General features: G+C 41.3%; 1 protein-coding gene across 3 annotated transcripts in view; it reads right to left on the reverse strand.

Moving 5' to 3' along the window:
• Nucleotides 1–27,265, reverse strand: part of TMEM240 (transmembrane protein 240) — an 85,471-nt gene extending 58,206 nt beyond the window's left edge. For 2 of the 3 annotated variants that reach the window (XM_075189796.1, XM_075189794.1), the window contains exons 1-2: nt 27,120–27,265; nt 26,753–26,859 (exon numbers count right to left, since the gene is read on the reverse strand). In XM_075189796.1, coding sequence (XP_075045897.1) covers nt 26,753–26,859; nt 27,120–27,176 — 164 coding nt within the window. In that variant the 5' untranslated portion in view covers nt 27,177–27,265. Of the gene's footprint in view, nt 1–26,752; nt 26,895–27,119 lie in introns of all 3 variants that reach the window. The other variant, XM_075189795.1, reaches the window with a different exon arrangement.
• Nucleotides 27,266–27,327: the final 62 nt, after the last annotated feature.

The raw sequence follows: 27,327 nt of genomic DNA on the forward strand, positions 1-27,327 counted from the left end.
CATTCTCTTCCCCTGATATGGAGGTACCTCATTTTTACCAAACCCTAGCAACAGCCCATGATCAAGTGGCTCCAGTGAATATTCATACTCCATTTCGACTTTGATGTCAGCCATGACACAGTAAAGTAACACAAAATCTTCAAAACTGTCCCATAAACCAGAACGTCACTGGCATAAATCTTGTACCTCTAATGATTTCTTCGCATATACTTCTATCTACCACGAAATGCTCTGGATACTGCAAAACAAATATGCTTCTAATTACTGATCTCTGCTCAGTCTTCTATACCCAAACATTGTTTTAACACATTTAAATTTCTTCTTAATCCTCCCGCCCCAAACCCTCTGACTACTATCAAAGCCGAGGATCTTGCTTCCTACTTCAAGGACAAAATTGATAAGATCAGACTAGAATTGGTATCCTCTTTCTCGACAAGCAATCAGCTCAATTCCTTCCCAACATCCTCTGACACCCTCTCTTCATTTGATCCCACAAATGAAGATGAAGTTTCTACTCTTCTTTTCTTCCTACTCTACCTCATGTCCTCTTGATCCAATACCATCACAAATTGGTAGGTCCCTTTTTCCTGTGCTCATTCCACCTCTAGCTAAAATCTGTAATCTGTCTCTATCTACTGGTATCTTTCCATCACTATACAAGCATCCAGTGATTGTTCCTTTTCTGAAAAAAAAACAATTCTGACCCAAACTCTCTCTCAAATTACCGTCCCAACTCTAAGTTACCGTGCCCTTCCAAGCTTCGAGTGAGACTTGCCTACACTCGTCTCAAATGCTTCCTTTCTGCAAACAACCTATTGGATCGTCTTTAGTCAGTCTTTCATTCTCAACACTTTACAGAGACTGTGTTAACTAAAGTTGTCAATGATTGAACTAAATGATTGACTGCTAAAACTAAAGTCCATGGGCTAGATTTACTAAGGTGCGGGTTTGAAAAAGTGGGGATGTTGCCTATAGCAACCAATCAGATTCTAGCTATTATTTTGTAGAAGGTACTAAAGAAATGAAAGCTAGAATCTGATTGGTTGCTATAGGCAACATCCCCACTTTTTCAAACCCGCAGCTTAGTAAATATACCCCCATCTCTTATAATTCTCCTGGATCTCTCTGCTGCATTTGACACTGTTGACCACTCACTTCTCATACAAACGCTACAATCCCTAGGTCTTCAAGACACTGTTCTATCCTGGTTCTCATCCTACCTATCTAATCGCTCTTTCAGTATTAATTTCTCTGGATCCCCCTCTGCTCCACTTCCTTTATCAGTTGGAGTACCGCAAGGCTCAGTCCTAGGTCATCTGCTATTCTCTATCTATCTACTACTTCTCTAGGAAAACTAATAAGCTCCTTTTGGATTCCTGTGCCGATGATACATACACAAATCTATCTATCCTCTCCTGATCTCTCACCATCTGTGTTGTCTCACGTTGCTGACTGTGTTTCTGCCATTTTATCTTGGATGTCCTCTCACCAACTCAAACTGAGTCTTTCAAAAACAGAGTTAATAATATTCCCACTCACCAACAGAAGTTACCTACCTGATACTTCTATTTCTGTTGACAACATGACCATAAATCCCATCCCGCAAGCTCGCAGCCTAGGTGTAATCCTTGACTAAGAACTATCCTTTATTAGGGATGTGCACCGGCCACTTTTGGTGTCTCGTGTTTTGTGTTTTGGATTCGCATTTGCTTGAGGTTTTGGGTTCGGATTTGTTTCGCAAAACACCTGCCGAAAGGTTTTGGTTCGGATTTAAGGTTTTGGATTTGGATTTATTTTGAAAAAAAAACATAAAAAGTGTTAAAAACAAGTTTTTTGGTTTATTTTCACTCCTACGCTAATATTAACCTCAATAACAATCATTTCCACTAATTCCCAGTCTATTCTGCAGAATCAGTGAACTTTGTAATATTGCAGTACCAATGGACTTATACTGCAGGATTGTTTTTGGATATTTTTTTTTATAACTTTTTAAAAAAAAATTGTGCTGTGCTGTTTCCCCAGCACAGCACGAGATATAGCAGGACAGAGGACCACCTAACACACCCTCCCTCTACCCTGATCAATGCCTGAGTGAAGATGGCGGCGACTAGCGGGGAATTTATAGGATCCGAGTATCGCGAGGTCCGACAGCGGGATTATGACTCAGAGCCTCGGTTTCCGTTTTGCAATTGGCGGGAATACCCGGATCTGTCTCGGATCCGGCTCGGATCGGCAACGTTCGGGTGGGCTCGGATTTCAGATATCCGAACCCGCTCATCTCTATCCTTTATTCCCACATCAACTCCAATCATGTTGCATACAAAGAAAAACATTTCCAGAATACACACATATCTTAAACAAGACACTGCAAAAACTTAAATTTTTGCACTTATCACCTCCCACATTGACTATTGTAGTTCCCTTCTTACTGGTTTTCCCCGCATCAGACTCTCACCCCTACAATCTATTCTGTAAGTAGTAGCTAGGTTGATTTTCCTTGCAAATCGCTCTTCCTCTGCTGAACCACTCTGTCAGTTTCTACACTGGTTGCCTGTTTTTCCAAATCCAATATAAAATACTTTTACTAACCTACAAGGCCATAAACAAAGCTGCACCAACATACATCTCCTCTCTTGTCTCAAAATATCTCCCAACTCGGCAGCTCCGTTCTGCACAAGATCTGTGTCTCTCATCCACAATCATTGCATCCACTTGAACCCCCTCTATTGAATTCTCTCCCTCGCACAATAAGACTTTCTTCTGGTGTACAAACCTTCAAGCATCCTCTGAAAACCCTCTTAACCTCACTAGGTTACCCTATTACCACCCTTTACACAATTCACACAAGACAGCAACCCTCTGACACCCTGACCAACATTTGTGTGATTGGATCATATAGTATATGAATCACTTTTTTTATCTTTGCAACCTGGCTGGATCGAAATGTAATATGTAGACTTAACCTCATGTATACAACTCCCATTGTCCCATAGACTGTAAGCTTGTGAGCAGGATCTTCTTACCTGTCTGTCTGTATTGCCCAGTATTGTTTTATTACTTTGTTTGTCCCCAATTGTAAAGCGCTACGGAATTTGCTGACGCTATATAAATATGTGATGATGATGATGATAAAGTCAGCAAAATAATGACAATCATAGCAAGTGTCATTACTGCATCACAGTATTTTGTACCGGGTGGCAGACGTCATATATCAGGGTCTTCATCCAATGAAGTAACTGCAGTCACAGAAGTTGTAACTGTGATGGGGTGACACTATGCTACCGATTGATGTCCTCCCAGCTGTCAGTAACAGCCTGTATGGTCAGTGCTAGGGTTGGAAGTAGCAATTGGCTCATGACTCTGTAGAAAGTGCACACAGCATTCATTTTGAGGGAAGATAATTCAGCGTATACTGCGCTTCGTCCTGATAGGCAGGGGTGTAACGCCTGCCATAGCAGTTTCAGTGGTTGCAACGGGACCCAGGAATTTAGGTGAGATCATTGATGAGTCTGATCTGCTACCCCCACTGTGCATGCACTGACCCCTGAAATGGAATATATGAAGTGGAGGGGGTTAAAGGATAATGAAAAACTTGACAAATTGGGGGGAAACTAGGGTACCTTAGAGGTGAGTTACAGGGGAGGACTGGCAAACTTTAGCACAGGGGGCAAGACTCGGCTCAGCAGCCTATTCGGAATATTTTAATAGAAAAAATATGCAGGTGGCCCAGTGACCTAGGCTAAGGTAGCCCACTATGGGACCGGCACCCCTACCCCCCAACCCAGCCAGCCCCTGGTGAGCTGCCTAATGTCTATAAATATATAATCAAGGACCAGAGCCGTAACTTAGATTTCTAGCGCCTGGGGCGAGAAAGACAAATGCCGCCCCCCCTAGCCCTCAATTTTAACCAAATTAACCTAAAATATTCCTAAATAGCGCCCCCCTTCAGCGTTGCGCCCTGGGCGGTTGCCCCCTGTCGCACAGCCCTAGTTACTGCCCTGTCAAGGACAATAAACAAGACTTGTCTGACAAACATTTTATACCTAGTAATAAGTCGGCATCAATTGGAGGAAAAACATTTTCACTATCAAGATAAAAAGACCCTCTCACTGTAATGGAAATCAGATTGAAATTCATTACTGACAGAGGTGGTAATAGCAGATTCACCGTAAGGAATTGGATGACTTTCATTTTCAAGATATAGTACCAATAGTTGTTACAAGTAAATGAAACACTTTTGGTGACTGATCAAGGAAATGAATGATTGCCCTGTATGGGTTCAGAATGGATTTCTTTTCCCCCTGTGACTTGTCAGTTGCTTTTCTGGAGGTTTTGTTTTGCGTACCTCTGTATTAACACACAGGAATTATAAGGGGTTAAACTTGATGGTCTTTTTGTCACTTTGTAATTATGTAACATAGGGCGTCATACTTATCCATCCTACGCTACAGCTCCCTGTACATTCCCTCGTCACCTCGTTACAATGGAGAACCTCAGTTCTACAACTGTTATCCTGATCAGTACGTGGTACAATTCAAGTCAGAGTCTGGGAACTTCATATCTGTATTTGAAAAAGTGGCTCATTTATTTTCTGGAAGAAGTGTACACTAGGCCTCAACATTTAGGGAAAGAGAGGAACCTATTCGGCACAAAGCTATGACCTTCATGTTGGGGTTTTGAATTCTTGGGCTTGTTCTGTGTTTTGCAAATCTGTTATGCCTGTATCAGGGTACACTGACCATAGGTCTGTACACTATCTAATTTCTCCCATTGGTCTCTCTATGGGTCATTTATGAAGCCCAGCCGATGTGCACAGCAAAATGCCTTGGTTGTCCACCTGGACGGCCCACCTAGCCTAGTTCAAGGTGTACATCTACCCTCCACTCTTAGGAGATGCCTCCACAGCCTACCAGTGTGCCAAGTTGTGAGAAACGGTGGAAAGATTTGAAGATGGGCACCGTGCGAACTTATAAACATTGCAAAGTCCAATCTTCACCACTCCTTTCCATTAATATAACCTTTTTAGTTTTTCACCAATACTGCTTGGTTTAGACTCATTTATGACTTATGTGACAAGTGAGAGGACAATGCATAGGCAAACCGAGGGGGGTTTTCTAGTGCATGGAAACCCCCTCCAAGACTGGGGCACTGTATAATTGAGGTGGCTGGACCCTGCCCCCGCTTCACACGGCTCTGTTCGAAAAGAGAGGGCTGCGTGCACCTAACAGTAGTGCACGCAGCATTGCCCATGATTATTGTGGGGGTAGGGAGAGTTGGAGAGCAGCCAAGCACAGTCTAAAATTATAGCCACGCCCCCAAGCATGCTGGTCACACCCACTGGCGGCGTGGTGTGGAAACCCCCCTCTGAAAATCCTGCGTTTGCCCCTGCAATGGGACTACCTGTATTACATGTGGTCATAATGGGGTGGGTGGAATCTTTATTACATTGTTCACAATTCACCTGAAAATGCAATTTCTGCCAATGTACAACATGGAGGCTCAAAATAGGTTGCTGTAAAAGTATAAGAAAAGAGCCAAAGATCATCAGTTCTGATCTTCCGTTTGCGGAATGGAATTTGTCATGTTCTGCTCTACTCTGTACACGGCAAGGAACAATCCCTGAAAAACACACCCTATCCATTTCTTTCTCATTTCAAGAATCTTGCTCTGCAAAAATAATTTGATTTCTGCAATGCTCCACAAAGGTATCTCTGGTCTTTACTAGGAATGCCTGCCCTGTAGCCAACGCCTTCCCTCTGAGTCTGCAAGTTTCCTTCACGGTCTCAGCAGATGTCACCATCTTGCTCTGTGCTTTGGCTACTCATGCTACACCTTGCACTTTGCAAGTACTCATCTAATCCTGGGTGAGATAATGAAGGTCCGGTAGTCACCTTCTGGCATTACTCTTTGCTTTAAAGAGTGTTATTTGGAAAGAAACACCCCCACCCCCAAAGAGTCAGCATCTTTTTCCAAATTTCCAGGAACCATTGCTGCTTGCAAAGAACCAATGCAAGTGGACTGTGCTCTTCTATCCAAAAAGGAACACTCCTGCAGATAGTCCATCTATCTGTGTATGCACTGTGGCACCAAGGGCCGCTTTGTCAGCCAATGTGCCCTGAGGCCTTGGTGATTCTGGAGAGGCCATGTTTTATAACGTTAAAAAACATCTCTTCTCATCCTGGTTTTGCATTTCAATGTGGCTTTCAGTTCTTAAGCTGTGGTGGATCCAGGAGCTTCTGGTAACTTGATCAAACCCTGATTCAAAAATATTGGATACTTGTCATTCCTCTAGATAAAACCCTCTACATTACAGCTGCTAATGGGAGTATGATTCAAGAGGCTCTATTAGTTTCAAAGCTGCTCCTCTCATATTAAATGTTGAGGTCCTGCCTGAGGAACAGTTTTGTTATATGGTCTTTCTACACCTTTAAACCTAGTTTTTCTAGGGTTATTGTGGCTGCGACAATTCCTTCCAGTCAACTTTTGGAAGCTCAGTCGAGTCTAAGTCGACTTAGAGTTCTTCGTGGTTTTTATCCTTAGGACTAGATTTATTAAATTGCGGGTTTGAAAAAGCAGAGATGTTGCCTATAGCAACCAATCAGATTCTAGCTGTCATTTATTTAGTACATTCTACAAAATGACAGCTAGAATCTGATTGTTTGCTATAGGCAACATCTCCACTTTTTCAAACTCGCAGTTTAGTAAATATACCCCCTTGTCTGGATAAAATGAAACCTGTCCTATTTCTTTGGCAATCTTGGATATTTAATTCTCTCTTCCATCAGAACATTGTAATTTGCAGAGGTCTTCTATAAACGCAAGCCATAACCTTGTTATCACACCATCCTCTTGATTGTGTCACGGGCATCTTCACTGGGACTACTGCCATCTGGAGGTCATCTGCACTTCCTTTCTGTACCCAAAGCCCAAGCTATGTCAGAATTAATTAAGGAGTACTTGGAAAGGTGATTCATCTGCAAGTCTTCTCTCCCTGCTGGAGCTGGGTTCATCTTTGTTGAAGGATGGAAAGACCATTCTCTCAGACCCTGCATCAACTATAGAAAATGTATCAATGTCCACTTCCTATGATGGCATTGGTGGCAACAGTCTTTTCTAAACTCTATCTATGGGGTTCATAAATTATAATTCATAGTAGACAAGTGGAAGACTACTTTTAACACACTATAAATATCTTATTCCTTTTGGGCTGTGCAATACCCCAGCAGCTTTCAACATTTTGCTAATGCAATTTACTCATCAAACTTAGTGGTATATTTACTAAACTGCGGGTTTGAAAAAGTGGAGATGTTGCCTATAGCAACCAATCAGATTCTAGTTATCATTTATTTAGTACATTCTACAAAATGACAGCTAGAATCTGCTATCAACCTCTGTTTGTTTGTCTCATGTCCTGACTTCTTGGGTCACCAACTGCCTTGCCGTGTGGATCTGGGGATCCACTGGTGACACTTATTTAGACTCTGTGCCTCAGGTGAGCCAACACCAGATACCAGCGGTACACTGGGTCCACTCCCAAAATTTATGTCATCTCCCACAGTCTGTGGTAGGACACTACACCTACCTTGCATGACCCTCCTCCCCCAAACAATGGACATGATCATAACATTATTCTGTTACCCTATATACAGATATGGAACCCCACACCTACCCAACATAACTAATATATGTTATGGAGTACTAGCCTTGCATGGGTGACAGAGAGTAAGAGCCACCCATGGTATTTGGAATTTTTAGTTGGAAAAGTGGTAATGGGTATTGCCTCCAACAGTGGGTGTGCATCACCCTGGGAGTAATACACATTAATTAAAATTTAGAAAGCTTGTTGTTAAAATATTAAAAGTATTTACTTGAGGTCAACCAGAGACCTCAGTTCCATTATTCAACATTAAAAATAACAAATTCCAAACTCTTGCCAAAGTCTGACACATGGATACATTTGTGTGCAGATTATGTAGGCTGAACGACCTTGAATTATGCAGAAAAACTGCTATTTTTATTTATTTTTTTCTTAGAGGTTGTCAGTCATAACACCCAGCGAGGCTAATGACGTAGGTCTTTGAACATAGAGACCTACGCAACAGTCAGACATTTATTGATCTGTTATTCAAATACTATAAAGCCTCTACTTGGTTTTCATGTGCATTCTCTCTAGAGACCAGACTCGGTAGCTAAACCATCTAACCTCACAAATGTTAATACTAGGTTCATTATTACAGAGAACAACAACTTGGTGGTAAAGTCTCGCAAAAACAGAGATGAAACGCCCTCTGGAACCAAAAAGGTTAATTCCTTGGGGCCAAACAATTGTGGAAGATGGCAATGAAAAATAATCAAGAACTAAACACTCAAAAGAACTAAACACTCAACAGATTTATGTGCAAGCAAAGTTCTGTTTATTTGAGGTCGGCCAACGTTTCAGCTTCCATTACAATTTGACATAGACTTTTAAATCAAAGTATTAACTTTTACGGTGGAGTTGGAGGAGGAAGTAGGATGTATTATTGATAGATGGGATCATCCTATGGAAATGAGATGCTTGAAAAACTTTCATGAGAACAAAGGTGTGAGTAATGCACGGGGGGAGATAATGCATTGGTCCAGTATTTTGGAGCATTGTCACTGTGCCTATCACAAATCTTGATTATTATTTTTTTATTGTTATTGTGTAGATACCGGGTTCTCTGGCCCAATTCTACCCACTTCACTCTGGCTGGCCACCCACGGGTGCCTTCCTAAGCCGGGGAAGCCTATCCAGTAAGTTCTTATTAGTCACTCAAACAAATGCAGTTAGCAAAGTACAACAGTACATTTATTGTAATAAAAACAACACTAGAATATTATGTACACACAATAAATAAATGTCAGGCAGGTTCACCACATCTGTCCCTTAACCCACTAGCTTAAGGAGTTAGTCACCTGGCTGTCCAGACTTGACGACCCATGGATCTCTCTCAGCTGCATATCTAGACTATGGTAGAGAACGGCAACTCAAAACCAGACCTTGCACCTTCCAGCAATCAAATCACAGAATGAACACCACCTCCCCCTCCTCGAGTGGCTCCTTACATCTACGATCTAATTTCCACAAAGTTTTCCCATCTCTGGGCAAACTTCTGGGCCCCTCCTTGTTAAACATTGGTCAGTGCTGGACTAGGGGGATTTGGAGAGGAGAGTGAAGATGAGCTATCCTTCCACAGAACCTCCCCTGCTACATGGCCTGTATGGACTAGTCTTATGAGAATTATGGACACTAATTAGTTTGCCCTCTCCAGTATCCCTAATCCCCGCCCATAACCCCCCTGGCTTCACTTTAAGGACAATGAATAACAACCTCACTGCCACATCACCAATATAAAATAAACAATATACATATTTACAATGAGCTATAATGTCCCCTTATCCACATGTAATTAGACACTGCAGTTCTAGTCTGTTGAGCTGGGGAACAAAAGCAAGGGCTATAAAAAGGACTTGCTATAATCCACATTATGTGAGAAACGAGGAACAGGATGGTTACAGTGTTATCAAACTTGTTTCGTCACAGTTATCTTTTCCAAATGTGGCCATTGAGTTGCCAGTGACTGCTTTATTAGCATTGCCACATCAGCAGTTTGAATCTTGCAGTTATTTCACATGCATGCTGTATTTTGGCACTTGCAGTGCAGGCATGCATCATGAACTAAGTGACCGACTGCTAACTTTTCCAAGCTGGGATCAGTACTCTGCTATCAGTAGGTAATGAAGCTTATTCAGCGGGCAGGGAATATTTAGGTAAAGTAGGGGCAATTACTTTACTAAGGTTGCATACGAACAGCATATGGGTTTTGCAGTTTGATTGTATTGCTTTATCTGCTATGTGTACTTGGGTCTGTGTCATCTAACCGATTACGTAGTCAGTCACCCAAAAATTCTACTCTCTGCTGTCCCCTACATTTCTCCCCTTTGGTATGTGCCTCCCCAAGTATATATGCTGGACACAGTCTTGTGCCCAGCAAAAGTGTCCCAAGCTGAATATTATAGGTTCATAATGATCTGGCACTGCAGTATGCAGTATACCGCTGGAAAATCAAACCGTTTTTTCTTGACCGATAAACATTTGGTTTTAAACGGAATGCTGTGGAATTCAGAAACTACTAATATAGAACTGAGCTTAATAACATGAATTAAGAGATGGTAGGGTTGCGCATTGTAGTGGAATAATTCAAATTATGATGTTGATACAGTAGTAATGTCTCAACAATAGAGACAGGAAATCCTCTGAACTACATCGGCCTTGATGCCCACCTATGCTCTCTCTTGTACCTGTCTCCACCTTTTGGCTCATGTCCAAGTGATATCACTAGCATATCTCCCAACTGTCCTCCTTGGAGGAAACTGTCCTGCAAGTTGGCAATATTTGCCCCAATATAATCACTCAGCGGTGAGGTTTAATCCACCGAAGTGTTCAGCTGTGTGTGCCAATGTTTCGGTCAGCTGGTGACCTTGTGAAGGGTAAAAGGGTAAAGGTCACTAGTTGTCCGATACCGTGGCACAAACTGCTTAACAATTATGTGGATTAGACCTCAATCTTGAAGACCTGATATATAAATATATTTTCTACTAACCGGATATTTATCAAGTTATATATGTTGTAAATGGCTTAATATTGTTATCATGGGGATATTTTTGTCATCCAAACCTAATCTGCCTCTGAAAAGCAGAAGTATCTAAATGAGTGATGGCCCGGCTCCCTAGAGGGCTTGGGCTTCCCCCGTTATGCTGCATGGAGGCTCAGACCAACCCCAGCACCAGGAGAAAGGTGCGTGTGGCAGGACCAGGCAAGGCAAAATCGTTGGCCGGCCCAAGAGGCCTAAGGTCTGGCTGTTTGTTTATATCATCATCATCATCATCAATATAATGACAGATACAGATAATAACAGTGACTTGAATACAATTAAGCATAATATATTCATGGATGTAGACAAGCTAGCAATAAGGATAAGAGGTAGCGGAGGACCTAGCTTAAGACATGACAACAAGGTCGTACGAGGGAGACAGACTTGAGACACAAGAAGGATAGGACTCTGCCATGAAAGTTTACATTTTAGAGGAACACAATAGCTTATATAATGTGCTTATATGTAAGTACAGTTTGTGTACATTTACAGTGTCATTTATTTTTTTCGTTTCAGGACCAGTTATTTGTGTGTTAAAAATAACTGCATGCTGATTGATGGCCGCCTTGTATGCTTTAACAGAAAGAAACACTTTATGGAGTATCTGGGGTAGGTGCAGGATCTATTATATATATCTTCTATAATTCAGAAATGGTCTATTTTTAAATTAAAATTGGGTCATTTACGTCAGAACAGCACAGTAAATTAGAACACAGTCTTTTTTTGGGGCAGTCTGCATCTGCTTTTGCACTCGGCTCGTACTTTAGGTTCAGACCCCAACGAAAAACAAAGTGTCCTTTTGCTCTGATGTTTACCTGTAACTTAGCTTTGAAAGGCTTTTGGGTATTTGTGAATTGGATTTAAGTTGTCAACACTACGTGATCCTCCTCAAAACCACCCCTGGTTGTAGGAGCCCCTGAGAGATCACCGTGATGTCTTTTGTCTCAACTTCATACAGACTCCACATAGGACCAAGCCCCACTACCACCTAATCTGACCATACACTCCCGCTTTCAAAATCTCCAGCACAATGATGTATTTGCACCGAAGATTAGGAATGTCTGGCGGGTTACATGAACCTGGAGTGTCGGCTATATGTGCAGAACATGCAGATCAAAATGTGGACATTATCTATTCACATTGTGTAAAAGGCAAAGCGTGTACTGAACTTTCTGTTGTGCCTACATCCAAGATGTATTTTTGACTGTATGTTCATTTCAATTGAAAGTTTAACACACTGCAGTCAATGTAATCCAGTGGGGTGGGGTACGTTTTAGTGATTGCCATAATTCCGACAATTTCAATCGCGACTAAAGAATGACGATTAGGATAATTCAGATAGGCAGGAAATCTAGACCTACTGTAAGAAAGACACAACATCCACGACAAGCCTGGTATACTTTCTGATTGCAGAAAATCCCGGCACTTGCAAATGATGTCAATCAAAATAGCGATAGTGACATTTCTGGATTTAAAGCGGCAATGCCAGGACCCGCCGCCTAATAGTAGAACCCTTTATCCTAATTGTAATTGTAACCCTTGCACTAACCCTTACCATAATTGTAACACTAACCCTAACCCTAAAAATAGCACTTAGATTAGATCCTGGCATTGCTGCTTTAAATTCGCAAACGTCACTCATCATTTTAATTGACGTAGTTTGCAAGTGCCGGGATTTTCTGCACTCTGAAAGTATACCAGGCTTGTCGGGGATGTCGTGTGTCTTTTTTACAGTAAGTCTAGTTTTCATGCATTTCAAGATTATTGTAATTGGTATTTCTTTGTTGCAATTGCATTGTGACAATCGCACGACTACCAGCGATCCAATGTATCATTATTTTTTTATCTTATTTTCAGAATTATGCACAATAACTTCTTTTTTTTTTTTTAGGTGTTCATGTTCCATGATGTTGTCGTTTTTGAGGATCTGTGATTATTCAGAGTGGTAACACTAAATCAGAGCCAGATACACGGATGTCGGGCCAATACAAATTAATGAAGAACAATAAAAGGGAATATTTGTTTGCTGCCGTTCTCTGCTATAAAGCCACACCCTCAAAGAAGCGGGAAAATGAAATTAAGGAATACTGAAAATAAATCTGATTCAAACGTCCAGAACATGAAGCTGAAAAAATTAAATTAATAAAGTAGAAAACAATGTCTCTTGGACACACTACATAAAACGCAGGTGAAATACTAAAGACTGATTTAAAAAAAAAAAAAATATTTTATATAAATGTTTCACCTTTGTAGATGCAAAAACGTGCAGCATAAAATGCTTTGTAGCTGTACTGGTGCAGCCAGATGCATTGGCGGAACTACCATTGTCAGATGCAGAGGGTCATTACTAGCGATCTATCAGCCCCTGTTCCCTCCTCCTTGCACTAGTGCCCACAGCTCACTAGTTCCATCTCTGGTCAGATAGTACGCATTTTAAGATTGCTCCCTAATCTCTGATATTGGTGGACTCTCCCACAAAGTCTGTGCAAAGTATTAAATGATACATCCAAAATCCATACTCCTTCCACTTTAAAATCACTCATTTCATTATATAAAACTTTGGGTTCTGCTGCGGAAATGCTAAACAGTTTATCCCTATTTATTGTTTAAATCTTGAGAGTGAGGGGCATCCTGTTCTTACATGTGGCTCTTTTGTATATTTGAGGCCTCGTCTAAAAATGCGCTCCTCCACCGAAGGCACAAAATGTAGACTAGGATGAGACCCGATCTTCCCCCATCTCACACCTGGTGAAAAAATAAAGACTCTTCTCTTAGTGGAAATGGGTGTGTTTCACTACAGAGGACGAGCAATGCTCCAAAATTAAAAATGAAAGATAATATGCACCCTCTACACTCTCTCACTTTAATAATAATGATTTTTTGTTTGTTTTGTAAAATTAGGCGAAACGGTGGAAATGCAGACATCTTCCTCTGTAAAGCTATATGGTTTGGTGATAATCTGGCAACATTTGTGGAAATTATGATGCACTCTTACCAATTTTGCATTTCATTAATAGATCCCCCATGTGTGATAAAAAAATATGCTGCAATAGTGGTTTAATTTAGTAAGGGTGATTGTGATATACAAATGCAGTTTGTCGTCAGGGGTTATGAGTATTGAGGTATTTCTATGAAGAGGGGACACTAAAGTGCACTCACTTGGCCTACACTCAATAAAGACGGAATTTACTGGTCTGAATGAATATTCGTGAAAATTCAGTAGTCTATCAGTACAATAATAAGCAGTGTGATCATTGAGACAGTCTGCCTAGTGTATCATGAATATTGGTTAAACCCCAAAATAGCTGCCTTCAATGTCAATATGGGTATACGGGAGGTAAGTGCAATTGAGCAGATGGGTTTATAGTGAAATGGATTGTTTTGTTTTGATATTTTTACTTTAGGAGATTAATTTATGATTAGCAAAACACATATGTAGGCTATAAGCTGTACAGAATTATACTGCAGTGACCATGAGGTAAGGCCAGTATGAAAAATGATTTGTATAGTTTGTTATTTTTTTTTTGTGTTTTTATATATTTTTTCCTCTTTGTCTGCCAAAACACCTCCTGACAGCTGTCTGTGAGTTACCGTGTTCTGTGAGTCTGATCTCTCTGTGTAATTAAATACAATCCTTACATGACTGCTAAAATATAAATTGCTGTATATTCAAGAGCTTCCTGTACTATTTGTGAATATATGTAATGTTTCACAACAGGCCTTTATCAGAACAGAAGATAATTCAGTGAACACTATGATCAAAGGGGAAGATTTTTACAGAAGCACGCCAAACTTCCTGTGTGTATTCTATCCATTGCCGGAACATCCGTTAGGCTTCTGAGTGGAGCCCAGTGGGCACTGACAGGCCTGGGCTAAACCTTTATGGTTTTGGGTTTTGTTAACAAACTGTGGTGAGAAGGGGGGCCAAACCTTTCTGTTGTCTAAGGCCCATTAGGTACGTCTGCAATGAAGACAATTACTCATTTTCTGAAGTAAGTGAGGAACCATAAAGGAATCCTCGTTCTGTTTTGGTATCACTAGATGGCAGCGGTTACTGGCGGTCCAGCATTCCCCCATGTCTCCAGCAGAGGGCTTACCATTCTGAACTCAAGATTAATGGAGCGCCCGTTCTCCCTGGGCTCGCAGGGCTAGATTTAGCTGGGGGTTTGAAAAAGTGGGGATGTTGCCTATAGCAACCAATCAGATTCTAGCTTTTATTTAGTACTTTCTACAAAATGACAGCTAGAATCTGATTGGTTGCTATAAGCAACATCCCCACTTTTTCGAACACGCAGCTTAGCAGGGCCCTCTTAAGAACATCTTGGGCCCCCGGGCGCGGCAGTGCACCGGCGCCCCTATATATACAAAAAATAATAATTATTATTATATATATGGGCCCTGCAGCCCAGGGGGGCCCATCGGAGGCAGCAAAAAAAAAAAAAAACCTTGAAAAAAAAGAAGAAAATACTTACCTTGCAGTCAGCTGGCGATCCGGCTCCCTCCATGGTCTCATCCTCCGTCGCGCTCCGCAGTGGATGTCGGGCGGGCGTGATGACGTCACGCCCGACATGCACGGCGAGCGCGACGGAGGAGGAGACGAGGGAGGGAGCTGGATCACCAGCTGACTGCAAGGTAAGTATTTTCTTCTTTTTTTCAGGTTTTTTTTTTTTTTTTTGCTGCCTCCGACGGGCCCCCCTGGGCTGCAGGGCCCCAGGGCACCTGCCCATTGTGCCCAATGGGAAAGACGGCCGCTTAGTAAATCTAGCCCACAGTCTTTTCCTGTCCTATCACATGCCTCTAAATTGAACTTCTAAGCCAAGATTCCGGCCAAGCGCGTGGATTTGGTGTAGTAATGGAATTTTACTGTGCAGTGCAAGATTATTAAAATGAGGTAGAGGCACAGTTCTTATTTGCGTTCCTGGCATTGCAGAAGGTCATACAACCACTTTCGCTTTGCAAAAACACAACTTTTGCATCAGCTCGCCTCCTATACTTTTAAAGAAACATCTCTCATCCACAGGACTTTGCCCGGGCTGATCCCCTGCTGTGGAACGACCTTCCACGTTCCATCAGGTTAGCATCTACTCTCAAAGGCTTCAAGCGTGCCCTTAAGATTCATTTCTTTATTCAAGTCTATCAGTTCTCCTCCTAACTCCCTTCTCCCGGCTCTCTCCCCCAGTTAGTACCACCCTATTTGTGTCTCCCCCTTCCCTTTAGGATGTAAGCTCTCAAGAGCAGGGCCCTATTTCCTTGTGTGCTCCTTCTACTATTCCATCACCCCCTGTACCTCTTGGCCTGCTTCCCTAGCCATGTTTTCCTAAGCTTCGGCCTACTTCTTGCTGATTTCTAACATCCCTTTCACTATCTGTCCCAGAAATAATCTGATTTGCTTTACCTTTTTACCGTGTTTGTATATATTTTTGTTCTTTCTGTATCATGTTGTGTCTTGGGACTCTGTTTCCTGTATAGGTAATGTACGGCGCTGCGTAACCTTTGTGGCGCCGTATAAGTTAAAGATGATAATAATAATAATAATAATATTTTGAACTTTCCATTTGAACTTCAGGACAGAAGTGATTTTCTAGGCGCAATTTCCTCAATGTGAACCCCCCTAGCCCCCCACACACACACATAAAACCCCCAATACTTTAAACATACACAATCAACACGTGTAATAAATTCTGTCCCAATGTCCCCTCGTTTTGTTGAAACTTTTAAGTCATAAAAGTCACTAAACCTAGCAGTGTTTTAGGAGACACCTGAAGAATTTATTAAAAACGCTTGCTTTTGCTCATTGCTTCCATTGCAGATTTTTCTCCCCATATTACTACTTAGATTCCTTCTTTGGTTCCTCTGTATGCCTGATCCTTCATAGTCTGGATCCGGGTTTGCCTTGCTAGCTCTGTTGCACTTAGCTTGGCCTAGTTTCCTATGTATAAAGGGCAGCACGGTGGCTTAGTGGTTAGCACTTCTGTCTCACAGCACTGGAGTCATGAGTTCAATTCCCGAACCATGGCCTTATCTGTGTGGAGTTTGTGTGTTCTCCCTGTGTTTGCGTGGGTTTCCTCCGGGTGCTCCGGTTTCCTCCCACACTTCAAAAACATACTGGTAGGTTAATTGGCTGCTATCAAATTGACTCTAGTCTGTGTCTCTGTCTGTCTGTGTGTTAGGAATTTAGACTGTAAGCCCCAATGGGGCAGGGACTGATGTGAGTGAGTTCTCTGGACAGCGCTGCGGAATTAGTGGCGCTATATAAATAAATGGTGATGATGATGATGACTGTGCTACAATTCATATCCCTGACTTCATACCATTACTCACAATATTGATCCTGGGCCGCCATCACTTATAGTCCAAACCCTCTGTCCCATACTGTTTTAAAATCATTTGTTGCTCTGTATTAAGATTTTACTACCTATTAAATCATAATCTTATTGCTCACTGGCATTGGGTCTGAGTGTATAGACGCAATTTGGGATTCACCTTCCTTTTGGATATTTTTTTTTTAATGGAAACCACAAACGAATTCAAGGCCTAAAAAAAGAATTCTATATATATGCTGTATCCCAGTTTTCTCCTGACTGTTTCTGCTCATGTTACTCCTGACCATTTTGCTTCTTTGTTTTGCTTTCTGGTTTATACCAGCCATCTGTTTTTTTTCTATTTCTGTTCCCTGTTCCTCTGTTCCTACTGAGGTTTGTCTTACGGTTTTGCTAACCCCTTGTTAGCCTGCTTCCAGTGTTGTGCTTAGTTTAATCCTCTTGTCTCCCACCTCACCAATGTTTATTGAAGAATACTCTAATCTAGCGTCAGTATGGAATAGATTCTGTGTAATGCTTGTTTTGTCTAGTGGAAGAGTGTAGTTGTCTAATTGGTGTAAAAAGGCTGAATTTATTCAATACGAGCATCATTTGGTGGATAAGAGAGTCTAGTAATTGATGAACTGATCTTAATTCATAATTTTGACCCTTGCTGTCAATTCCACCCAACCAGCCGCTTCTATCGAGTCTTCTGCTCCAGTTGGGTTGGTCTATCTACTCCAGTTCCTCAACTAATATTTTATCTACCTTTTCATTACACCGAGCTGAATAAGACTTATTTTTGCTAAATGTGGGTTGTCCTGATTCAATTTCATTTAAAACTTCTCCAAGTTAAAGCTATTATGTTACATTATGTCTATGGCAGAGAGAGTGTCCAATGCAAAAGAGTGTCTGCTGGAGAATCCGTCAACCATTCTGAGGTTTTCAGGGCAAGTTCATGCTCGCAGCATCCAACTCATCTTCAGACAATTATTATTTTTCTCTTCTGAAATTTCATCAACAAAGAGTATTCCTAAACATTCCAGACACATCTCTGTGATATAAACCCCTAGGTGTTACTGCAATCATGCATTTTAAGAAAAAGATGGAAACTTAAGATATGTCACGCCCAGTTCCATCAAGCTGTTTTCCACTCCCTGCTGCTGGTCAGCCCATCTCATGTTGCCGCCAGAGGTCCGTGATGTTGTCCTACTGCTAGAGGTCCATGTTGATGCCTATAGTCCATGATGCTACTTTCCATCAAAGTTTGTGAAGTAGTGACATTTCCAGGCATGTAGTATCTTTGGTACACTCTGGATTTCCATGGCCTTCATAGGAGTAGAACCCAGTGGAGCTGGGGTATTGTAAGGAATCCAAATTCTGTTTGTTACTCATCATACAACCCTGTTCTCACTCTTCCCAATCTCCATCTGAGCACTTACCTCCATCTCTGAACTTTGATCGCCTGTATACTCTTTATCCCTGGCCTACATCATCCACCCTAACAAAGATGTAAGGGGGCAACTGCTATAGCCCCTGCTAATGCCCCATGTTTGTATGTGTTTTCACAATTGGGCAGTACGTGGGGACCCTCACACATTTTTGCTATGGGACCCACAGATGTCTAGCTATCTCTGCATCCTAGCCTAGCACACTGTTAATGCTTGTTCCCTAGACTCATATATTTGGATTCTCTGCATCCTTGTGCCTTCATAGTCTGGGTCTAAGGTTGTCTTGCTACTCTGTATCTGATTTACCCTGCCCTAGTTTCTTATATTCTGAATATATATATATATATATATCCTGACTGCATACCATTGCTCACACTATTGATCCAAGGCCAACTTTGCTCATATACTATCTCTGCACAACCTATTTCCGTCTGGAATCTGTTCACTTGATCTCATGGGCTAGATTTACTAAACTGCGGGTTTGAAAAAGTGGAGATGTTGCCTATAGCAACCAATCAGATTCTAGTTATCATTTATTTAGTACATTGTACAAAATGACAGCTAGAATCTGATTGGTTGCTATAGGCAACATCTCCACTTTTTCAAACCCGCAGTTTAGTAAATCTAGCCCCTTGTGTCTTTCACCTTGGATTGTATGAGTTTATTTCTTATTACAGAGTTAGATTATTGGGCAAACAGGACCCTAGCACTAGACTCCACAAAGTATATGGGAGACTCCCGACTGGATGCAGTCTCTCCTTCTGTACGTTGCGTTGTCACGGCCCCCCGCACTTACCCTTTGGGATCTCCCGGTGAGGAGATACAAAGAGTAGACAAGAATGGCCTTGATGTGTGTTTTTTTTAATCTGGTACGCTACTTCCATGTAGCTCTGCAAATGCACTAGCATGGGTGACATACAGACTTCTGAGATGATACAGTTTGGGGTTCATACATTGCAATGAGTTCTCCTGTAGTTTTCCAATACTTAAGAACAGACCCTTGTAAATATTTGGCATAGAAAACAAGTCTTTCGTTTTGTATCCATATAAGGCATTTATGACCGAGCTTGGGCTTTATTCTCAAAATTAGATGCTGCTTAATCTTGTCTTAGCTGCTGTCTACCATGCCTATATAATGCCTTTTTGGATGCGGCTTACAAGCCAGCCCTTGCTAGATGTAATCCTCTATACCTGGGAGGTGAGTGCATTTTATTTTAACTGCAATTTAATGGTGCTTGAAGAATATATATCAGTGTAGGATCCTATACGCTGGGATGCAGCCTTAAATGTTTTGATCAAAATATGAACTAATTCCTCATGTTTTGCTAGATACACGAGGCAGTGATAAGGACAACCCACAACAACTACTTTTTTTTTTCCTGTATTCAAGTAGAAAACTAGTTTGTTAATAGAATATAATTGAATGTTTAAGTCTGAGTTATCACATAATGCAAATATGCTGGAAAGCAGCCAATCAAAATTCTGTTCTTGTTGGTGTCACTTTCACTAAACAAGCTGATTGGTTCCTATGTTTTTAAAGCATACTCTCCTGATGTTCAGGTAGTGCTCTTGGGAGAGTAGCCCACCCTTTCTGAATCCCACTGCATTTGCTTTTGAAATGGGCGGGGCCTTGAAGACGCAATACACATCATCTGGTAGAGACTAACGGTGACTGATGTGGCGAAACCCGCTATAATGGCCCCACCCCTTACTACGCAATGATTTGAATCACTCCTCCACCACTTGTACCTCCCATCCGGAATCTCCCAGAGGGAAGGTGAAAATATTCTCAAGTATGTATTAAAGGGGTTTTTTTCCCCCAGAAAACTAGTTGTTTTATACTTACCTTCCTCTACTTTTACTAAATGCATTTACTTAAACTCTGGATTCAGTAATGCCATTACAGGGGCAAACGCAGGATTTGTAGAGGGGAGTTTCCACACCATGCCACCAGTGGGTGTGACCAGCATGCATGGGGGCGTGGCTATAATTATAGACAGTGCTTGGCTGCTCTCCAACTCTTCCTATCCCCATAATATACATGGGCAATGCTGCGTGCACTACTGTTAGGTGCACGCAGCTCTCCCTTTTCAAGCAGAGCTGTGTGAAGCGGGGGCAGGATCCAGCCACCTCAATTATACAGTGCCCCAGGCTTGGAGGGAGGTTTCCAGGCACTAGGAAACCCCCCCTCGGTTTGCCTATGCATTATGTGAGAGTTAAGTATTGTTACCCTGGGATATGCCAGCATTCTGCTATCTGTTAATTCTCTAACAATATTTCAAATGTGACACTTTCATAGATGCTCTAATTTCTAATAACAATAGAGCTGTTTTGCTATAAGGATATCTGATTAGAAAACAGTTATGAGTCAACTGCGAGAATTAAGGTGAATGGCTAAGAGCTAGTCATAAAATGATATTACAAACGCCTTGTAGGAGAAGCTTAAAGCCGCTAATGATCTCTCTGCTTCGCACATTGCTTGTGTTATGTGTTCTGAACCTTCTTCACACTGAAGCAGTTATTTTTTAAGTGTCCTACATTATAACTCCATTATAAAAATCTTTTTTTTCTTTTTCCCCTGCAGATGTTGGTGTGATCCAGATTTAGCTGACAAGCAGCCAACTGCACCGTATCTAAGTTTGACATGAATCCTCAATTATGGCTGGGTTATTGCAGAAATGCATCGTCTGTCCTTATTCAACAGAGTAACCCAAGGAATAGCAGTTGCATTATAATTGTCCTCTTGTAGCAATAGTCAGACTTAATTTCCAGGACACTGATGGGTTTAAGTTCTAGATCCATGTAAATAGACAAATATAGTATATTGAAATGAATTAATTTCTATGCATCATATGGAAGTATTGAATGTAAAACAGGGCGACATCGTGAAAATCTACTCCCTAAATAAAAATGACATAAACCCCTGCTCGCCAACTAACACTAAGCAGGGGTCACTCCGCCCTCGCGGCTCGTTCACACATGTGCTCGGAAAATTATTTTAAAACCAACGTATGATTTTTACTTATGCGTTTTGCATGCACTTTTTGCCAATAACATCTATGGCGCTGGTAGCGTGTGCTATTGCGTGAGAAATTGGGTGTATTGCACTCTAAAAATTAAACTCGCCTTTATACATTTAGAAAACAATGCCAGGAACATGGGAAAAATGGAAACAATGTGGATAGGTGTGAATGAGGCTTCGGTGTGTTGGGTTGTAGTTGTAGTTGGGCGTGAAATTGCTATTCCCATGAGCTGTGAATTGACATAATAGCTCAGCCCTGCTCACAATGGCTCGGAGGCATGGAGCACACATGGAGCAAAATGAGGGTGGTGTTAGGGGGTATAGGTGGGCGTTTGGTGAATAGCGCAACTCCTATCCTGTCTTTAGGAATGAGAAACTGCTGTAAGCGCTAACGATGAGGGGAGTCTGTACGAGAGCGTAAGTATTACTAGTCTTGTTTTGTATGAGGAATACCTATTGTTTGCAGTCACTTAGTGCTATATTTACTATACTGCGGGTTTGAAAAAGTGGAGATGTTGCCTATAGCAACCAATCAGATTCTAGTTATCATTTATTTAGTACATTCTACAAAATGACAGCTAGAATCTGATTGGTTGCTATTGGTAACATCTCCACTTTTTCAAACAGTTTATTAAATATAGCCCCTAATGTTGGATGCAAAGTATATCGCCCCATATGCTGTTAATCCAGATTCGTCTGCTGTTTAAAGATGCTCAGTGGCAAAAACTATGAGGAAACCATGAAGCAAATCTACTTATGAGACATCTAAAAATTGTCATTTACTTACAATCACTCAGGACTGTGCTACATATATTTATTTTTTCATAAAACATAAATAATATGGATAATGTACCTTAGAACAAAACTTTGTTATAAATGTCTCTAATACAAACCAAATTATCTAACTTCTTAACCCTGCCTCACGTTTGGCCGCATGGTGAACAGAAGATATTGGGCCTGAGTCATTAAGGACAGCAAGCAAACAAAAAGGAGTACATTTGATCCTGGACAAACCATGTTACAGTACAAGGGGTGCAAATTAGTTTATTATTTTGCACATAAGTAAAATACTGATTGCTTTGTCATGTAGTCCACAAATGCTTGATAACTTTATTTTTACACTGAAATTTATAGTTGATCTAGGACATGTCCTACCCCAACTATAAATCTGTCCCCACATTTTAAATTTGCCTCCCCCTCCAGTGCAACATGGTTTTGCCCAGGTGCAAAGTTGCTCCTTTTTTATGCTTTACTCTCCTAAATGACTCAGGCCCATCATGTAAAATTGGGAATAAATGGTTCCTATGGAGTAGTACACATAGGACCTGAGTGATTAAGGAGAGCAAAGCTTAAAAAAGAAGCAACTTTGCACATGGGCAAAACCAAGTTGCATTGGAGGGGGAGGTAAATTTAAAATGTGTGGACAGATTTATATTTTGGGTAGGGCATGTCCTAGATCAACTTTAAATTTCAGTGTAAAAATAAAGCTATCAAGTATTTGTGTGCTAGATGAAAAAACAGCCAGTATTTATCTTATGTGCAAAATAATAAACTAATTTACACCCCTTGCATTGTAACATGGTTTGTCCCGGAGAACACTTTACTTCTTTCACCTGCGTCCCCCCAGCCGGCTTCTCCCACCCTTTGTTACAGCAGAGAAGAAGAAAGAACAGGAACAGCCATCAGGGAAGGGGAGGCAGACAGTGTACACTGTCCTCTCCCTTCTTTCTATGTGTGGCCCCCTTGAAGGTCAGAGAGCCACAAATGCGGGCCTCGATGACCGTCAGGTTGCCCATCTCTGATCTAAAATAAGATATCTAAATTGTCTGTATAAATGTAAACTAAAAATGTTAGATAAGTGAATTAAAAAAGTGCAAGTTTACTTTTCTGGTCTATATTTGTGATAACCACCAACACACTATCAGCAATTGTAAAATATAGTGTAAAGTGAGGCTACTAGCAGGTAGTCGGTGGGTGGATAATATGGAGCAATTTTGAGATATTGGCCTTAAGTCCCTTATAGGTGTAGAATCATTACCTGAGTCTCTGGGGGCAGAAACAGAGGCATTTGAGCCAGAGCTACTTGGTAAATGTTCCACTTACAGTGTATTCAGATTTTTTTGGTTTATACAATTATTCGTAAACCAATTTTCAACACTCGCTCTGGGTCTCAGTTACAGTTGGATGCATTTGGGCTCCGACCATATGTAGGAAAATATGGACCAAAAAAAGTGCACTAACGTGTACATGTTGAGTCGGACCTAAGATGTGCCCAGCTCGAAAACAGTAGCATTTGTGCCACTTAAGCCCCAAAGTGCGACTTGACAGTGTTAGAGTTAAATACTAAAAGTTGCATTAAAGTCGATGGTGATAGTCGCCATAATCATCATTGCGTATTGTACACCAGCCCTCTGGAAAGATGTATGGGGTGATGCATCCATGTTTAATTATGTCGCATTTATCTAAACATAAGGACTGGTGCTTAGCCTGTGCGTGCCTGTCCCTGTTCTTGCAGCAACTAGCTTCTATCTGTTTTGTGCAAGTTACACAGTGGGCCTCATTCACAAAGTGCAACACGGCCATAGCTAAATAAATCCTTGTGCTCTTAGCGCAAGTGTATTAAAGGCACATGGGCTGGACGATGTGAGCAGTAGGTAGGTGAGGGCACTCCTTGCCATGTTTAGAGCAGTCCGATCAATATGTCTAGTTTCGCTGAGCAGTGAAAAGACATGGGCCTGGATTTACTAAGCTGCGGGTTTGAAAAAGAGGGGATGTTGCCTATAGCAACCAATCAGATTCTAGCTGTCATTTTGTAGACAGCACTAAATAAATGAAAGCTAGAATCTGATTGATTGCTATAGGCAACATCCCCACTTTTTCAAACCCACAGCTTAGTAAATCTAGGCCTAGAATTAATTTTGAAGTGAGACAGAGGGATAAAAAACGGTTTCTTTCTATTCTTTTAATGGGAGGCATTTTGTGACTTCCAGTTATATCATTTCTAGGTGCACCTTTGGCAAACTAAACAAAGCAAACCCCCAAAAAAGTGACACATATACTACGGACAGTCCTGGGGGTAAATGTATCAAGCTGAGAGTTTTCCGGCGGGCTTAAAAAACCAATCAGATTCTAGCTAGCATTTATTTAGTACATTCTACAAAATGATAGCTAGAATCTGATTGGTTGCTATAAGCTACATCTCCACTTTTCAAACCTGCCGGAAAACTCTCAGCTTGATACATTTACCCCCTGATGTCCTCAAACACCGTAATTGAAGTCTTAATTGAGGCTAAATGGAGCAGTACTTTAGGAGAATACTGAGTTTCCTTTAATGAAAGGATTTGAGTGACATATATAGTTTTACACTGTGAGCTTGTTCAGATTTGTCTGTCTCCCAACTCACCAAGGTGAACCTCTAGTTGGGGGAGCAGAGAGTAAGAGTGTACCTAGGTGTACACTGGGAACACCATCCAGGTGCATTGGTGCAAAAGCAGAATGTTTTGCACTGTGCATCCAGTGTGCCCCGTAAAATGCAAATCTCTGATTGGATGTCACTAAACCTAGTAGGTAAAACTTAGAATCTAATCCAGCTAGGTCTGTGCTGATAAAAACACACGTGTCTGACTGTCCACAGGGACCGTGATATATTTACTGCAGAGCTGCAAATAAATTCTGACTGTCTCCATTACTTTTGTTGTGGCCTCAGGTTTCTGCTTTCTTGCTTGAATTGCAACCTCTTCACTACGTGACAGGTCTTGAATGCATCGCTTCTGTCAATATTATTGATGGATTTGTCCACATAACCTCATATTGGGATCTGCCCTCTGACTATTGTTAGGCAAATGTACCTTCCATAAAACGCTCCATAAATTTCTTAGCCAATCAGGCGATAGTGAATCTGTCATCCCAAAATAAAAAAGCAAAAACCTTTCATCAGATTATCAATCCAGAATGCGGCTCACAATTGTCCAGGAATTATGAGAATCAGAAAGTTATCTTTTCCTACTTATGTGCCAGTATATCTGTATGAGGAGTTCATCCACTGACATGATTTACACTGCAACATTTTACAAAACAAATCAATCAACATTATAAATATGGCAACAAACCACAAACCATTGATGCTTAGTAGCACTTAATAAGATCTTAAATCAATTGGACTCCGCTCCAGAAACATTTTTGGGGCATTTGGCTGCAAAGGTGTATGGCTGGATCTTCTGAAAGTGTAAGTGCTGAATGAAATTGAGGCTAATTGGATACTTGTGCTATAGGCAAGGACATGCAACTTGGACAGACAGAGACATTACACATTAATAACCTAATGGGAACAGCATCTGGAAATATGCATTTCAAACTGACCTGACGGTGCACAGAATGCAGCAAGGGTAGGTAGTTATCCAGAGTAGCATTGAAAATATATCACAAAAAAAGTCAGCACAGTTTTTATGAATTCATACCAAAGCTGGAACGGTATTAACTTAATGGGAAGATTGTGTTTTCATAACCCCCTTCTTGTAAAATACCTTTTATTGTTTGTATCAATTGTGCAGCAGAAAGGCCAGTCCACTAAAATCATTCAATGTTGCAGAATCTCCAGTTGAGGAACTGCTTTGACTCCCAAATGTGTGTCCCTTGATGAATTGGCAGTTTTCTCTCTCCCAAGAGGTTCTGCAGCAGCTGCTATCTTGCAGTTGAATAAGCTCTACCGTAGGAGTTAAATAAGTTTTTCATTCTTGTTTTTTTTTTTTTTTTCTTTAATGCAGCCATGGCCTGTTATTTGGGATAATAGTTTTACATACATAATAAATTTGCAACTGCAGTAGGCACTATGCTCTTGGGCACAAACATCTTAACAACCTGTCTGCAGTCCCAATGTTCATCTGACTGGGATTTCCCTTATTCACAACAATGTTATGACAAGTCCAGGCGTTAGTATTGAATCACGTTTAAAATGGTTTCCATGCAGTGTCAACGTTAGCAGCAATGTAAATAAAAAGCAATGCTCCAGTGTTAACTCTTAATGCATTGCTACAGGCCTTGGGTTCACGTTCCTGGGATTGGAGTTGATGAGGAATAAATGCAATGCACTGCGTTGTGGTCATGCAAACAAGACACATGAAGAAGATGGGGTGGGTGGAGAGAGTGAGGTGGCTTCAAAACTATGTACAGTCTGAATACAAAACACAAGGCAGACCCGGTGTGATCTGTCCAGAGTGCTGAATTCCCGGTCATAGGTGGCTCAGACAGGCAGCCTCAGTGTTATCAGATGCAAAGAGGAGATAGAAAATGCAAAGAGTGACTCACCTTCCACAGTTGCAATGACAAACGCGGTCTTCCCCTCTTAAATGCGGTAAGATATAATTGTGAAATCGGTCCAAAAGAGCGTTCATGTCCATCAAGCAAGCTATTGCCTGTAAGAGCCCATAACCAAGGCATCTGGTCAACTCTAGATGGAATAAAACATTGACTCTAGTTTGCTGGCTAAAAGACTGGAGCAGTCTTCAAAATGCTGCCACTTCTTGTAAAGGACACACAATGCACATACACACACACACACACACACACACACACACACTCACACACACAGACACAGACACACACACACACATAGGAGCCAATATGACATTGCTACAAATAGATTACATGCCAGTAAAGTGAGAGTTTCTCTTACCATAACAATGGACGCCCCCAGCACCATAAATAGCATCGTGTTTGCGCTCATGTGCATATATATGAAATTGACAGGATTGTCTCTATTTCCCCCAAAAAAGCAGGTTCTCTTCTTCTATTTCCTCCCTCTTCTCCGCAAAGGTCAGAATTGGTCATCTCCCCCTCTCCCTCCCACCCCCCCACCCCCAAAAAAAAGCTGCAATCCTTGA

The sequence above is a fragment of the Mixophyes fleayi genome, chromosome 11 (assembly GCF_038048845.1).
Source record: "Mixophyes fleayi isolate aMixFle1 chromosome 11, aMixFle1.hap1, whole genome shotgun sequence".
Lineage (NCBI taxonomy): Eukaryota > Metazoa > Chordata > Amphibia > Anura > Limnodynastidae > Mixophyes > Mixophyes fleayi.